The 17,996-nt window shown below is 30.8% G+C and overlaps 2 protein-coding genes across 3 annotated transcripts; one reads left to right on the forward strand and one right to left on the reverse strand.

Annotated features, from left to right (window-relative positions):
• Positions 1-9,714: 9,714 nt before the first annotated feature.
• Positions 9,715-11,750, reverse strand: LOC142533000 (large ribosomal subunit protein eL38z/eL38y-like). Of its 2 annotated transcripts, none has more exons than XM_075639579.1 (3): positions 11,651-11,750; positions 10,283-10,466; positions 9,715-9,992 (listed from the first exon to the last, which is right to left on the reverse strand). In XM_075639579.1, exons 1-3 carry the CDS (start codon positions 11,726-11,728, stop codon positions 9,970-9,972), a joined length of 285 nt encoding a protein of 94 aa, XP_075495694.1. In that variant the 5' UTR covers positions 11,729-11,750; the 3' UTR covers positions 9,715-9,969. The 2 variants fall into 2 exon arrangements, with proteins under 2 accessions (XP_075495694.1, XP_075495695.1); XM_075639580.1 differs by lacking the exon at positions 11,651-11,750 and adding an exon at positions 11,197-11,622.
• Positions 11,751-14,779: 3,029 nt separating this feature from the next.
• On the forward strand, positions 14,780-17,303 carry LOC142533585 (putative carboxylesterase 18). The gene is made up of 2 exons (XM_075640412.1): positions 14,780-15,440; positions 16,780-17,303. Exons 1-2 carry the CDS (start codon positions 14,841-14,843, stop codon positions 17,212-17,214), a joined length of 1,035 nt encoding a protein of 344 aa, XP_075496527.1. The 5' UTR covers positions 14,780-14,840; the 3' UTR covers positions 17,215-17,303.
• The last annotated feature ends 693 nt before the right edge of the window (positions 17,304-17,996 follow it).

Consider the following 17,996-nt stretch of genomic DNA (forward strand, 5'->3'; position numbering starts at 1 on the left):
GAGAAGATATATATGCAATCTTAGTCACAGATTTCTCGTACTATCGTTGGTGATATATGGGGGTGTGGTACTGATCCCAAGAACCACTGTGGTTGAAAGCTAGCCAATTTAGGGTTTCATCAGGGGCATAATTGTCATTTCAAGCCAAATTATTATAATAAGCAATTATATTGAAGCTACTTTAAATTATACACACACAAGGAGTCCATGATTAGGTTGGTAAAAATTTAAATAATATTTTCTAGTATGTTACGTATCTTAGATTGACATGTTAATGGAAAAAGTAGGAGGAGGGTTAGACAATTGAAAACTCATATAAATGTGATTAAAGCGGATATCTTAGATATTGGTTTAAGAGATGAAACACACGAAAATTGTTTAGTTCTGAGAAATAATATACATGTAACTACCACACAACTAGCGATAATGTGTTATGATGATAATGATTTTCTAGTAGGCTACATGTAAATTTTATTATTATCAAAAAAATTATAGGAAAAACTGTTATCATTTTTTTTTTGAAAAAACTAACAAATACAAGTACTCCCACGATCAGAAACGCATGAGAATCACTACAAGAAAAACGCCCAACGACAACGCAGCTACAACAACGTTTTTTTGAAAAACCGTTGTCGTATAGTTTTTAACAACGGTTTTAGTGAAAACCGTTGTCGTGGGTGCTTTTTGACAACGGTTTTATAAAAACCGTTATCTTTTAGGGGGTCAAAGACAACGGTTTTTAGAAAACCGTTCTTTCAGCGTTTTTTTAGGGCAGAAGACAACGGTTCTACGAACTGTTGTCTTTTGGCGTGTTTTTTTGGACAATCGACAACGGTTTTTGAAAACCGTTGTCGATTAGTGTGTTTTTTTACAAACGACAACGGTTTTTTTTAAACCGTTGTCTATTAGCGTGTTTTTTTAGACAATCGACAACGATTTTTTAAGACCGTTGTCGATTGGCGTGGTTTTTGGACAAAGGAAACTGTTGTCATATTTAGCGACGGATTCTTTATTACCGTCGCTAAATTCAAATTAGCGATGGTTTTAGTTTAAAGAAACTGTTGCATGTTTAAAATTAGCGACTTTTTTAAAACCCCGTCGCTACACTTAGCGACAGTGTGGTATTAACCGTCGCTACATTGAGCGACGGTTTTTATCCAAACCGTCGCATAATCAAAACATGCGACGGATTTAAAAAACTGCCGCTACATTTAGCGACGAGTTTTATTTAACCGTCGCAACTTTTGGCGACGACTTTATGACAACCGTCGCTAATTTCACGGTTTAACAAAATACCGTGCAAACTCTCTATAAATATCTCAATTTTCGGTCCATTTTCCTCCACAACACTTAAAATTTTTTCTCTCTTACACAATTTTCTAACTTCACATAACACTTAAAATTTTTCTCAATACTTCATAATGCTTAAAATTTTTCTATCTTACATAATTTTATCACTTCACACAACACTTAAAATTTTTCTCACTACTTCATAACACATAAAGTTTTTCTCACTACTTCATAAAATTTTTCTCACTACTACTTCATAACACTTAAAATTTATCTCTCTTTCACGATTTTACTATTTCACAACATTTAAAATTTTTCTCTCTTACACGATTTTAGTTTCGATTGTTAGTTTCTTTTATATTTATTAAATTATTAAAAGAATTTTTTTTTATTTTTCGAAACAACTTAGCGACGGAAAGCATGAATAAAGATCGTCGCTAAAGTTAGCGACGGTTGCTTTATGCTGACCGTCGCTAATTTTAGCGGCGATATAATAAACCGTCGCTAAGTAGCGACGGTTGGAACAAAACTGTCGCCAATTTACGTAGCGACGGTTTTCAAAAACCGTCGCAAATTCCACCTACCACAACTGGTAAAAACCGTTGTCGTTGAGCGGACTTTCAACAACACCCTCAGTTACAACAATTTTAAAAAGGCTACGACAACGGATACCGTTTTTGTTGTAGTGAATCCAGGGCTAGAGCTGAAATATTTATCATTTCTATAATTTTTGCGGGACGCAAACATATATATAATGTTAAGCCAAAACGGAAATAAGTAAAAAAAAAAAAAAAAACTATTCGTCCCAAGTAGATATGGATAGCCAAAACGGAAATAAGTAAAAAAAAAAAAAAAAAAACTATTCGTCCCAAGTAGATATGGATCCATGCATGCCACCATTAATGGGGTCTTACTCTAGACTAAGAAGAAGAGCATATATCTGATTTCGTAGTCTTAATTAAAAGTATCAAATGTTTGCCTTTGAATGTTCATTTAAAATATATATGTGTGTGCGCGCGTGCATATACTTATGTGGATACTGATGATGTATCACTCACATATTAGATGTGATTAAACATAAAAAAAAATGCATATTAAATACGTGGATGTTACTTCATTAGTGCTCACATAAATATGCACGATGGACGTACAACACATCAAAACTATATAGTTTTGAAGAGACAAAAAGGAGATTTAGGAGATATTTCACACATTAATCTCCTAAATCTCTTTTTGTCTCTTTAAAACTCCTTAATTTGATACTAAACTTTAATCATAAGATACTATATAATTGATCTCATATATATACATACATATATATATATATATGTTATTTCAATATGGCCTTGATTGGGGCCAACCTCGGCATGATAGGTGTTTAATGAAGCATGACCCATCCATGTACGTACATTTTTGATTGATGTCCAGTTGGCCGGAGACATGTAATACATTGAGTGAGTGAGTAGAACAGGAGAGTGCATGAGAGGGGCTATTTAATTAATATGATTTAGGGTACATATTTATATGAATAAAATATAAAAAAAAAAATTATTCCGAGAGGATATGTTAATCGTCTAATTTGCTCTCCTTACGCTATGTTGCACGATGATCGTTTCTTTACGCGCGTGTATATAAATAGAGTAAAATAACATACATAAAAAAACACTCTCGGAATAACATAATCTTATAGATCCGTATGTCTTCCCTGAATCTATCCATACCTCGACGTCTTGCACCTACTGTACAGAAATATTGCCAACTCTCCTGGGCTCAGACTCCCCGTGACACTTCACTCCAATACAGATGGACATATACATACATACAATACATACATATATATATATATATATATATATATGCATATAATAATATTGTCAGCATGCATAAAATCTAAATCAATCTGAGGTTGGGGCAGGCGGCCTTTAAAGAAACCCATAACATTTTCACATTCCATATTCCATGTATCCCACATGCATGCATCCATTATTCTGCCACACAAATCATTAAATTTCTCCCCCTCTTCACACGGGGGACTTTCCCTTTATTTTCCCACTGCAAATTATATATATATATATATATATATATATATATATATATATATATATATATATATATATATATATAAAGATGTGTGTGTTGATAGATTTGTATCACCTTTGCAGTAACAAATGATTCATGATATAATGAATTCATTAGCTAGTGAATCGACTGTTTGTTTAGAGTTATTGTGAGTAGACAAAAACTTGTGTGAGACGGATCTCTTATTTGGTTCATCCATGAAAAAGTACTATTTTTATGGTAAAAATATTACTTTTTATTGTGAATATCGGTAGGATTGATCCGTCTCACAGATAAAGATTCGTGAGACCGTCTCACAAGAGACCTACTCTTGTTAGTATATATCCGTTTCGTTTGTTGAATTTGTGATTTTGAATTGGATATTATTTTTTTAAAAAAAAACTTATATTTAATATTGTCAATAATTAAAATGGTAAAAGTTTGTCTGCTCCAACTATTTTGATCTTGAAACAAACTTATTCGTGCATCATTAGATATATTGTTATACATAAAACTATAGAAATTTAATTATTAGATATTATGTCATTTCGAATTTATAATAATAATAAAATAATTAAATATCTCACATATATATAGAAAAAAAAAACACAAATCGTACTGGAAATAAATCGTTTGAATTTATCGATTTGTATTTGGGAACTTTATATTTTTTAAGCTAAAATAAAATGGAATTAAAAGGTGAAATATATTAATATCTATATTATAATAATAATAATAATGTAAATACTACGTATGCACCCCCAATATGAAGACAATAACCCTTGTATTCCGGTTCTTGGGGTTATAATTAATTAATTTGTTATAAGATTTTATATATTATATAGTATATAGCATTCGTTTTAAAAAAATATACATAGCTATCTAGGGACAGATCGAGAGATATATCGTTGTTCCTAATAATACCAAATTAAATTTGACAGCCACTTCCGTAGCCAAACTATGTATATATTTATAAATTTTTAAACGAAAAAAAAAATTTGTGGGATTGTCTTACGAGTCAATTTTGTGAGACAGACTTCCGACCCGATCTGTGCAAAATATTATTTTTCATTGCATGTATTGACTGGATCGACTTATCTCACGGATATAGCTATGTGACACCATTTAACTAAAGAGCTACTTATAATTTTATTATTGCCAGCTACTTCAATTTTCTAAATTTTTAGAACATATAATAATAATAATAATAATAATAATAATTAAAACTTCTAGATTTAACGTGCTTTGTGAATATTTATAGCTTTTGAACATTTGACTCTAGCCATAAAATTATTATAAACATATCTATTGTATGTTATATATATAAATAAATTTTATATAACATAGGCTGTTGCATACATTAAAATTAACCTAAAAATATTTACATTTCTTATATTCTATAATAAGAAAAAAATTTCAATTTCATCCTATAAGTTGATATATATGTTTTCTATTTTCGTAATTTTGAATTATCAAATTTGAGTTATAGTCATATAACATAATTTTTTGTTGGTTTTTAGTTTTATTTCGTCGGAAACTGATTTGTCGCCAAAAAATGCTGATACGATATCGGATAATTGACGTATCCGACGTTACGTCAACGTTGTGATGAATAGGACTAGAAACAAATAAAAAACAACGGTGTAGTCTAAGTTTCATAGGTTAGAAGACGAAAACACAAAACATGAAAATTTAGAGAACTACATAGATATATTTTTTTATTGGTACACCGCAACTGCTATATTTCGATTCACACTGGGTAAACACCTTCATGTTAACGCAATAGCCTAAATTCACTATAGTCAAGTAAACTGAAGTCATGTGCAATAAGGTTCGTTCGAGAAGTGTTGGTAGAGGAAATCGAACACCAGACTGTTTTATCTTTTATATTATATATACGTTAACCACATGTATGTAAAATCATCGTGTATATTATATATATATATATATATATGTGTGTGTGTGTATGTATGTATGTATAAATATATACGTAAATAAAGTGTAAATGCGAGTGAATTATTGACATATCCTCGAATATTGCAAAAACAGTGAATGGGAATATGTTTGACCGTTGAAGAAGAGACTCAAAAGACGGTAAAACCACATGGGCACTCCAATTCAATAAAATAAAATAATCACCTAATTTTTATATTAAAAGCCTGCCAACCCCACAGTAAAATTTAAACCACAACAATTCATTAATTATATTAAATGTTCTCGATAATAACATCCACCATTCATATATAATCATGAATTTTTATTTTTATAAAAACATTTTTTTCATATGTCATATACATATATCATGTGTGTGTGTGTATATATTTGGGAGAGTAAATAATTTATTAGTTATTTTTAAAATAAATAAAGAATAGCTCATAATCATTTATTTGATAAACTATTTGGAACGAAACACATCTTGAATTTATAATTTGACAATGGCACTTTCGTTGAGAGTTTGTGTAACTGGAGAAGTGATCTAGAACATTGTTATAATCATATCAATGTCGATAATTGTATCAAAAAAATTTAAACAAAAAATGTATTATAAGCTGGATTAAAATGCATGGATACTGGAAAAGTGCGTGAAAGTCGTTTAGAGTGGACTACCATGGACGCCGTCAATGTTACAATTATATAATATTGAATATTAAAATTAATAAAAATTATATGAAGAAATTATACCTCCTATTAAACAAATCTTTTGGAATGTGACAACTTTTGGATTTATAACTAAGCCTATAATTACGTCCATAATCACACTATATATAGTTAGCTAGCATGTTTTGAGTGTGATAACATACAGTAAAAAGAGAATTATAAATATCAGTAGTTAGTAGGGAGTAGTAAATAACTTTTTGACCCAATTTTGATTTTGAATCCTCACATGTGTATCCATTTATTTATTCAGATAACAATATATCAGGGTGTGTTTGGTACAAGTGATAAGATAAATAAATGATTGATTATACTATAGATAACAAAATTGATATATTATTAATCAAACATTATGTGATACTATTAAGATTGTTTGCTTCAACATTTTGAATATGTGATTAGCTTTTAAATATTAATAAATTTACTATTATACACTTCTAAGTTTACTTATTTGTTTTACACATATGAAAGCAATACATAATATTAGATGATAATAATAATAATAATGTTAATAATAAAGATATTAATAATATTTAAATTAATAAGTGTAAATATCATGAAATTAAATATAATAAAAATAAAAATATTATTGATAAGCATAACCAACATTAAAATTTAGTTTTTATTATTTTATTAAAATATATACAAATAAATTATTTTTTCAAATACAAATATATCTTTATATTTTTTAAAGTTTAAATCAAATTAAATAATAATGATATATATTAAATATCAGGATATCTAACGTACAACACACTAAAATAAACTTTTTATTCAATAAATAATTTTAACACTTTAAGAAATAATAGGAGAAAAATGTAATTTGTTGAGGTTTGATAGTGTATCACACTTGATTAGGGATGACAATTTTCTCCGAACCCATTGGAGGATCCGATACCCGAATAGAAGAGGGTATGGAGGGATTTTTAGATCCGATTAAATAATTCGGTAATCGAGTATGGGGATTTTCGGGTTCGGGTATGGAGGCGGGTTTGATATAATCTGACCCACACCCTACTCGAATACCCTTTTAAATTAATATATATAAATATATATATATATATATATATATATATGTATGTATATATGTATATATACAGTAATTATATTTATTTATATTAAAGATTTATCTTCTCAAATCCAAGTAAATCGGTACTTTTTCTTTTCTCTTCCCTTTCACTTTCACTTTTACGTTTCAAGGTTTTACCACTCTTTTATTTTGCATTCAATTTCTCATCTTTTCCACTGGTAAGTTTATTCCATGTTTGACTTCAAAAATTGAAAAATACTTTATTTCCTGATTATGGTTCATTGTATTCCTTTTTTGTTTGCATATTTCCCAATTCATTTTAGGGTTTTTTTAACCAAATAATTTTGGGAGTTTGGAATGTACGTGACTTTGTTTTTTTATTGGTTTTGGTTTTGGTTTTTTTTTAACTTGGGCTATTTTTAATGTTTTGTTATTTTTTCTACGAAGTTTATTTTGCAAATTTTTATCATTAATAATTTTTTTATTTTTCATTTAAATAATTTTTTAAATATTCATAACATCATTGAAACAATTTAAAATTCAATTGTATATGATAATAGTGTATTTGGGTAGGGTATGTGTATCCGATAATCCGATGGATATGAGGATGGGGATGAAATTCAATACCCGATGGGTATGGGGATGAATTTAATAAATGAGTATGGGGATGGATGTATGAAATCCGACCCATACCCTACCCATTGTCTTCCCTACACTTGATTTGTTAGATTAATAATCAAATAGTTATCCACAAAATTGGATCTTAAACCAGGTCAAAATGATTATTAAAACAATTAAAATTTTAGCCAAAAATTGGATAAGTGTTTGACCATTAATCTATCCTTGTTTAATACAATCAACCAAACACACCATATATATATATAATATATAACATAATTCTCTCTAACATACGTACATACATGCATACATACACACATAGACACACACACACACACACACACATATATATATATATATATATATATATTCATATAACACACACATAGATGTATATAATGATGAATTAGCAATTTATTAATATATTTTTATCGGTGACCTTAATATATATATTACAAAATTAATATGTAAAACCATCTCACATGAGTTTTTGTGGATCAGAAATTGGCAATTGTAATCAATAATAATAAATAAATAATTTATTTTGTTTTGGGAAATAATAATAATAACAACTTATTGTAATACTATTATACTCTTGAGAGTAGGTCTGATCTTGTGATACGGTCTCACGAATCTTTATCTGTGAGACGGGTCAATCATACCGATATTCACAATAAAATGTGATACTCTTAGCATAAAAAGTAATACGTTTTCATGGATGACCAAATAAGAGATATGTCCTACAAAATACGGCCCGTGAGACCGTCGCACACAAGTTTTTACAAACTCTTAAGATGTGCCATATCAACCGCTAATAAAGAAACTCTTTTATTTTCCTTTACAATATGGCACGAAACAAATCAATACATTTAGTTTATGTGACAAGTAACATGGCATCAATGTATATTTCTTATATTTATTTATCTATGTATCTATATATTATTTATTAAGCATGATATTATATATGTACTGAACAAAAAACAAGTTTTGAATTTTGGAGAACACTAAAGAGGATACGATATAACTTATAGCTCATCCGTATTAAGATCTTAAGTTCGAGATGAAAGTCTCGAATCGATAGTAAAGAAGAAACTTTAAAGTTACACTTAATACAATATTCCTATATATGTATGCATCATTCAATTGGGCAGGGCAAAAATTCTCGATTTCAAAAGTTCTCATGAAATATCTATTTAATTTACCAATGATTTTTTTTTAAATATTTAATTTTAAAATTTGAAGAAAGGGACAGAAATAGAGGGTGGTGGGATGTGTGAGTGTGTTGGAGAAATCGTCGGAGAGCACCCGTGCGTGCCTCCTCGGAAATAATTACTATATATATATATATATATATATATATATAAATAAATATGGAATAGTATGTGTTGTGTGTATTTATTAAGTTTGAAATTTTTAGAATACGTACCTAAAATTTGTTGAATAAATTAAATACATATCGATTTAAAATATCGTAAATTTTATAAATATGTAGAAAATATAAATTTATAATAAAATTCACATTTCTGTTATTTATTGTATATATTTTGCGAGAAATTGTTAAGACTGAAGGCAAATTAAAAATTGGGATAATAATAATAATAATAATAATAATAAATCTATTTGATTTTGATGCGAGATCAAGAGTCCCGCTAGCTTGAAGACCGCACATATAGCATGCATGCACGCAACTACTTGGGATTCAAACTTTGACTTTGACCACCACCCATTCCCAAATCTGCTTTTATATATTCAACTCATTTTAGTTGCTAATTATTTTTATTTTAACTGATCTCTCTCTTTTCTGAGCATTTCCGATTCTTGAAAATGCAACACGATCATTGTGTGTATATATATCAATAGATGCATGTCTTATCCACCTCGATCGTAATTTTTATAATATGCGTTGTTATCTAGATAATAATTTTTTAATGTAGGAATTTAGAAATATATATTTATTTATTTTTTAATTAATTACCACCAAATTTCGACGTAGGTCGACATGGGCCTTCACGCTATTCCGGGCCTTCCAAAATGTTCATATTATACATGCACAACATTCAATATAAAACAAAATTTTCAAGATTCTCTGGTGTGATTTAATATTTCCAGTTGGAACAAAGAAAAACATACAATAAAATATAATTTCTCAATTGGGACGACGGTGACAAAATACCACAATGCATTTCTCATAGTAATACCAAAATTCATTAGGAAAACATACGGCAGAAAATTCAACATGCTATCAAGATCCCCTCACTGCTGGACAAAAGCTTAGACCCAAAAAAACCAAAAAAAAAATCAGCATTTTCCCATCACCTCTAGAGGTCTTGGACGCTCAGACCTACGAATAACAGAACGATTCCAGTTAATAAACGCAGGGTTACAGAATCGGTCATCAAGTTCAACAAAAATATGAAAGTAACTACTTAGAAATGCCCAAGGAGAAAACCCAGGTAGCGCAATTTCTGGCATCAACTCGCACAACTATCACACATTTAAAGACTGCAAATCATGCACAACAACATGAACCACTAGAAACAACAAGAAATCATAACCGTAACAATTTAAATTGGCAATAAAAATAAACACATAAACAAGGGAGGAAAGGGTGTCGAAATAACAACGGCATACCTGGTGGGAGGGATTGCTTCAATTTTTCTGCCTTCTCCGCATCAAACACACAAAGTGTGTAAAGGTACTTGGAGCACCGAACTTTGAACTTTACAGCACCTTTGCTTCTCTTAATTTTAACAGAACGTGCATCCTTCCTTCTTGCAGTGAGAAGGAAATCCTTGATCTCATGGATCTGCTTAGGCTGCAAATCGCAAATCGACGCACACGAGTTTACATAACTTATTCTTAAAAATTTATATTTAGAATGACTTAACTAAAGTAGTGTGAAACAGGCTACAGGCCTAAAGCACACAAAGATAGTAGCAGATGAAGAGAAGGCTCAGTAGGGGGAGGTTTCCCCCTCAGCCTCTCCTCTTTTTTTTTTCCAATTTTCTTTTAAAACAAGTATAAATTTCATGTGTAATGAAACGGGACTCCAAAATTGTGGCAAATTACATGTACTAGAAAAAGATTGGAACAAGAATTATCTATAAATCCTGATGCACCTACAACTAAGTTACGCTATTTATTTTTTTAAAAATGACAACCTTTTAAAACCTATTTTAAACTAAATATTTTAGGTATGTGGCACACTCATGGAGTTATTATACATAGAAATTGAGAACAGATATCAATTGAAAACAAACTTAAGATTATAAGTAGCAAACCGAACTGGCACAGACGCATAAACATTCTAGGCCTTCCTAAGAACAGAACTAGAAAGTCAATATGTATACACTACAAAATAATTGCACTAAAAAATGGATCACAAAAACATTTTGCAATATCATACTTGTATAGAAATCTTCAAATATAACCAAGCAATTTTCAGCTGACAGAATAAGCATATATTGTTTATAAGCAATTTTTCATCAACAGAATCACGTGCACATAAATTGTTCAGCGCGCTATCTATCATGGTTATCACATACCACAAAGCTGGCGTTTTGTCTCAAGGCACGGCTAGGCCCCATCGACATGGCAGAACGCACGCTTTTTGGCTTTGAATTCTATGATTTCAAACACCAAAAGCTCCAACTTTCAAGGTTAATCTGGTTTAGATGGTGACATGGCTTTAAAGTTGAAACCACAAAATCATGATTTTACAACATCGCTGAAGCCAACAAATTCATTCAGATGTAATCCAACATCAGCGAAGCAACGAGATTTTCCTATCAATTCCCACTAAAAATGAAAATTTTTTTAAAAAAAACCCAAATCCTCATCCACAAACTAAACAAAACGTATGCTTTTGACATTTACTGAAAGTTTTCGAACATTTCACATCCAAGTCTCTCCAGTCTCCATGGAGAAAATCAAAAATATTAATCTCAACTAAACTAGATGATACATTATCCAATTAAAGAGTGTGATTAGCAATAATACCATTTTTTTCCGGCGAGAGGTTGGGTCTAAGCTTTTTGAATAACCTGCAAGCCAGACAAAAGCCCTAGGCAGGAGCATCCTGCTGCTGTACTCAGTTCAAAACAAGCCTCAAAACCCAGAGGATTGCATTTGGCCCAAAACAAATGGGCCTAGGCCCATAAACTATAACCGAGTAAATTCTCCACGCTTGATACCCCAAAAATAGCTAGCCTAAGCATATGCAATTCTTGCTCCAAAATTCTTTTAGATATCAAGATCAGCTTGATTAGGGATGACAATGAAAAGAGTTCAATCAATCTCAAAGCTTGTCTCATCAAGAAAAAAATGGACCTTGACTCGAAATCGTCCCGCGTGAAAACGCGGTTGGTCTCAACCTGAGTTGTACACGCAAACCCGTTACATGTTACATACATTTTTTATTCTAATAAAAGTGCAATATAATGCTCAAAAAATATATATATTCATCAAAATTAAATCCAATATATAACATTTTAAAAATTAATTAAAAACAAGAGATCAAAATATTATGAATTAAGGTTAATGTATTAGGATATTAATATAAATATATTAATAGTTATATGTATAACGGGATGGGTCCGTTAAAACTTTCTACCGACCTCAGACCCGCTTCTAGACCCGCCCAGCTTCAAATAGACGGTCTAGACCCACCACGAACAGAACAGGTTTAAACTCGGGATGTTGATATCTCCAAGGCCAGTGGACCTATGTAATATACGAGAATGTTCTTACAAATTTTTGGGAACAAATGTTATGGAATTCTAGTAAAAAAGATAGTTTTTTTTTTTTTTGGAATAAAGATAGTGTTTTTTTAAGATCACATAAAATGAAAATCCAAGGCCTATGTCTTGATACGCAGAGATGGAGCAAAGGGGCGTGGCGAGTGGATGGGATTGCCACTTCTAAACTTTGTGATGTCTCAATAATTAGGGATTAAAATGTCAGAAGTTTGATTTTTCATATCAACTTAATATTGATGGAGTTTTTCGTACATGGTTTGTCCAGTACGATTTATCTGATTGATGTGATTTGCAAGTTATTGTATTAGGTCGATGGTTTATTCAATGTACACAAAAAGTTTATTCGATGTACACAAAAAGATATCGACGACAGATTTCATCGTCATAAAAAAAAAACTAAAGAGAAAATTTTAATTTCCACTGTCAATAGATTTATGTTTTTTGTTGAACACCAAATATGTGGTGAAACGATCTATCAACGACAAAAATGTTCCAAATTTTCTCCAGTTTCTATAAATCCATAAGATTTGGCTCACACGTTTGCTGACATACTTGATTCGATTAGTTTAAAATTAATTTTGTTTTCTATACAATTATTGAGGTTCGAATGACTAGTATTCATTAGTGTTCTTTTTTTTTTTTTTTTGGAATGCTTTATGCTTCTTTACTATCACATGTCTCGGTTCATAACATCTTTGATGATGCCAACTTTTCTTTATTTTTCGGTTCACATTGAGTAAACTCTGGGATAATATAATAACTTGCAAACTACGATAGATGTGTCACGGTATTGTTCCGGAAATAATCAAATTTCTGTATGATTAACCATTGATCAAATGCTCACATACTGTATCAATTTTGAACGATCTTTTAAGAGCTTTATAATGTATGTTTAACATGGAACATGATATATATGGAATACACATTCTGGAAAATCCCTGCGGTGGCTTGCTCTTTTGAATTTTCTAAAATATCCTTCCTAATACTTTTTACTCGTGTGACTAATTGTTAAATTTATTTTCTTTATATTTGTTATATTTTTAATATCTTATTTTATAATTTATACTCGTATAATATTTGAATTGCTACCCAACAAAAAAAATCTTATACAGTTGGATGGCTGGTGAAATGTACTTTCAAATACGATTTAATTTTGCTGGTGAAATGAACTCAACTGCCAACTAAATTCAATAATTTTCCGACAAAAAACTCAGCTACCCGAAAGCAATTCACTTATTATTATTATTATTATTATTATTTTTTATCTAAGTCAAAGTTGTAGGTTAGGTGCGTACTACTGATTAAATCTCCGAATTTAATATAATAATTTAGCGAATCGGATCAATTATCCTCAAAAAAGGTACCTCGTTTTAAGACAAAAGTTTTGCTTACTTTCGATGTATGTTTGTATGATAAAAATCTTGTGTGAGACGGTTTTACATGTCGTATTTTGTGAGACGGATATTTTATTTTGGTCATCTATAAAAAAAATACTTTTTATGCTAAGAGTATTACTTTTATTGTGAACATTGGTAGGTCGACTCGTCTCACAGATAAAATTCTTGAGAACTGTCTCATAAAAAACCTGTTCTGTTTGCACATACAACACCTCGTGATCTTTTTCAGTAATAAAAGATAATTTTTTTACAAATAAATCTTAAATAAATAATAACGGAATTATTATTATTATTATTTTGATATATTTTCATGTTTTAGATTATAATTTGATCTATTAACTTTCAGTTTTAACATATTTTACATTACAATTTACATGTATTAAAATATGACACCAAATTAATGGTCTTTTTTTAAAAAAAAATGTAAAATGAGTATAAAAAGACTATTAATCTGGTTGAGTTTGGACAAATATTTTAAAAATATTTTTGGTATTTTAGAAATCAAAAACTTAAAATAAAGATAATTTTTAAAGAACGATCGAGATATGTTTTTTTTTATATGTTTAACGTAATTTCAATATAAATTATTATTTTTATAAAATAATTACCCGAACACCTTTAAAATATTCTTTATATCGAAGATTTATACAATTTTGGATTTTTACAAAGACGAGTATCTTGTCATACGAAAGATAATAGAGTAGGCATACTCAAAACATGTGATTAATTTAGTTTTGGATTATAATCTTTATCAAATAAGAGTCGTATACGGTAAGTAATTAATTTAGTCATTTTGGTGGCTGGGCCTTAGTTGTTAATTATATAATCTTTAAATTGCTAAATTTAAATATTATAATTTTTCAATTTTATATTTAATATATTAAAATAATATGATTTTATTTTATTTTAAAGATTTTAGTATATTTTTTAAAAAAAAAATCGTAAAAACAAGAATAATTCATAATAAAGAATGAATTACTCCTTACCAATAACACAGATTCACGGGACAATTACGTGCTAGCTTACTGCTCTCAAATGGCGATCCCGGAAGAAGCTGTGGCGAAGCTCTCGATTCCCATCAAGACCCGCATCGCTCTCTTCATACTCAACAGCATCACCGACTTCTCCTGCCGCCCCGACGGCACCGTCGACCGCCGCGTCTTACACCTCCTCGATTACTGCGGGATGAGGGTGCCTCCGAACCCTAACCCCCGCAACGGCGTCAAGACCTCCGACGTCACCGTCGACTCCTCCCGCGGCCTCTGGTTCCGCCTCTTCGTCCCTACTACTACTCAACACTCCCAGAATCTCCCGGTCATCGTTTTCTTCCACGGAGGAGGGTTCGTGTACCTGGCCCCTGATTTCCACGGCTACGATGCCGTATGTCGTCGTTTCGCTCGCGAGGTCTCCGCCGTTGTTGTCTCAGTGAATTACCGTCTGGCGCCGGAGCACCGCTACCCGGCGCAATACGATGACGGCTTCGATGTCCTGGAATTCCTTGACAAGGAGAAGGATCGTATCCTGCCACCGAATGCTGACTTGTCGAGATGTTTCCTCGCCGGAGACAGTGCCGGAGGGAATCTAGCCCACCACGTGGCCGTGCGAGCGTGTCGCTCAGAGTTCACGCACCTCAAGGTACCGCCACATTTATTGACGACAACCTTTACCCAATCTTTTCAATACAATATATACTGTAATATATATTTCTCAATTTTTATTCCTTGTTATAATTATAATTAAATTATAAATTTTTTTTATAATATCATTAAATATTATTTTTCATTACGATTTTGGCACATGTGCATCTGTCTCTTTTTTTTTTCAATTTTTTTTTTCGAGTGAGCATGCATTTTTTTTTTAATATAGTCACCATATAATTGAAGATAAAATTTAATTTTTATTTCGAAGCTAAATTGTTAAAATTCATATGCAATAATTATAAAAGAGTGACAGACATTAGTTTCTATAATATATTTTGGCTTAATATGTAGTTTAGAGATTCTTTTTTTAAAGCTATGGTAATGAAATATATGGCATGCCAAGTTTTTTTTAGTTGGATATTTGTTACAATCAAAGTTTTAAACTCGAAAATTCGTCTCAGATTTAAATCGGGATGACCACTAACCATAGGGCGCATAAAAAAATTAATGAAAAATAATTGTTTTTTTTTTTTTTATTTCTTAATTTAGAGACAGGAAAGACTCAATACATGAGAAATTACGGTGAAGACATTGGGCCAAGCCCCTCGGTCTCAATAATTGGTTTATTACAGTGTATTTATATTGTATTTTATTAAATCATGCTCAAAACAAAGTGGTGGAGCCGAAATTAAATAATTTGAAAATTTTCAAAAGGGCCATATTTATATATAGTAATAATAAAGAATATTTTAATTTTTTTTAGCCAAAAAAAAAAACCTGGTGAACTACTCTTTTTTAAAATCTGTTTTTCAATATGGCTGCGCTTTAAGTGAATTTAGATTCAAAATTCGTCTTATAATTTCATTCAAATTTATGATTAGTTTTCAAATGAATGGATTTCTTCTTTGGAGTATCTCTTTTTTGAGACGATGCCACGAATCTTTAACTGTGAGACGGATCATCGATATTTATAATAAAAAGTAATGCTAAGAAAGTAATCATCTTAGCATAAAAAGTAATAATTTTTCATGGATGACCCAAATAAGATATCTGTATCACAAAATACGACCCGCAAGATCGTCTCACACAAATTTTTGCCTCCTCCGTGAACTTAGTTTTCATGAAACCAAACACATTCACGGTGAAACAGTACGAATGTATAACATGAGTAGTAAAAAATTGATAAATATAAGTAGTTTATGTAGCATAATTATTTATTATATGGCGGTATTTGGTGTGAGTCGATTGTCGGTCGAATAATTCATACTTGTTAACGACATCAAATAACACCCTGAGAGTAAATCGATGTCAACTAATCCTGCTTCGAAATGAAGGTGATCGGAGTTGTGGCCATCCAGCCGTTTTTCGGAGGAGAGGAACGCACCAAAGCAGAGACAGAGCTAGCGGAAGTCGACCTACTCGTATCGGTTAAACGAACCGATTGGATGTGGAAAGCATTTCTACCAGAGGGGGGAGGCATGGACCGAGACCACCAAGTGATCAACGTGAGCGGCCCAAACGCAGCGGACATCTCCAAGTTAGATTTCCCGGCGACAATGGTGGTGGTGGCGGGATTCGACTCGCTCAAAGATTGGCAAAAAAAGTATTACGAGTGGCTCAAGAGATCCGGGAAAGAAGCATATTTGCTGGAGTACCCGACCATGATTCATGCCTTTTACATTTTTCCCGAGCTTCCTGAATCTAAGCAGCTTGTATCCCAAGCCCGCCAGTTCATTCTTAGGCAGTGTTCCAAGCTTAATGTTGAGTAGACTCGTGTATTATGCGTACTTTAAATAATAATCCAAAACTAATATATTTGGATTTGCTTTCCTATATATGAGGTAAGAGTTTGATTAGACGAAGGTAATTTACATGACTTTTATCTGTTAGACGGATCGACCTGACTCATATCTATCTTTTTATTTATGTTTATTATTTATTTTAAAATGATAAAATTGTAATATACTATCTTGTCTCAAATTTAATGAATTAAATTAAACATATTTTTAATTAATGACAAAAACTTATGTGGGACGATCTCACGGGTCATATTTTGTGAGACATATCTCTTATTTGGGTCATCAATGAAAATACTATTTTTTATGCTAAGAATATTATTTTTTATTGTGAATATCGGTAAGGTTGATCCGTTTTACAGATAAAGATTCGTGAAACCGTCTCATAAGAGACTTACTCCTAATTAATTTATCAATTGTGATTCAATATCGAATCAAAATTTTTAATAATCACACAATTTTTTATCATACCGAATCACAACTATATATCCAAGCAAAGGTATTCATTCTTGAGTACATGGACAAAAATACATCTTCACTTTTTATATGTAAATTAAAACAAAAAATCTAGATTGTTGATTTCTTGGATTCATTCATTTATTTAGCAAAGCCAATATGATTAACACTTCTAGGTGTGTAAATAAATAAAAATACTTATTCACTTTCTAAATATAAAGTTATGATAAAAATTTATAATGGTCAAATTTTTAATTTAATTATCAAACAATTTCTAAATTATCTCTTAATCTTTTTTT

The sequence above is a fragment of the Primulina tabacum genome, chromosome 18 (assembly GCF_025594145.1).
Source record: "Primulina tabacum isolate GXHZ01 chromosome 18, ASM2559414v2, whole genome shotgun sequence".
Lineage (NCBI taxonomy): Eukaryota > Viridiplantae > Streptophyta > Magnoliopsida > Lamiales > Gesneriaceae > Primulina > Primulina tabacum.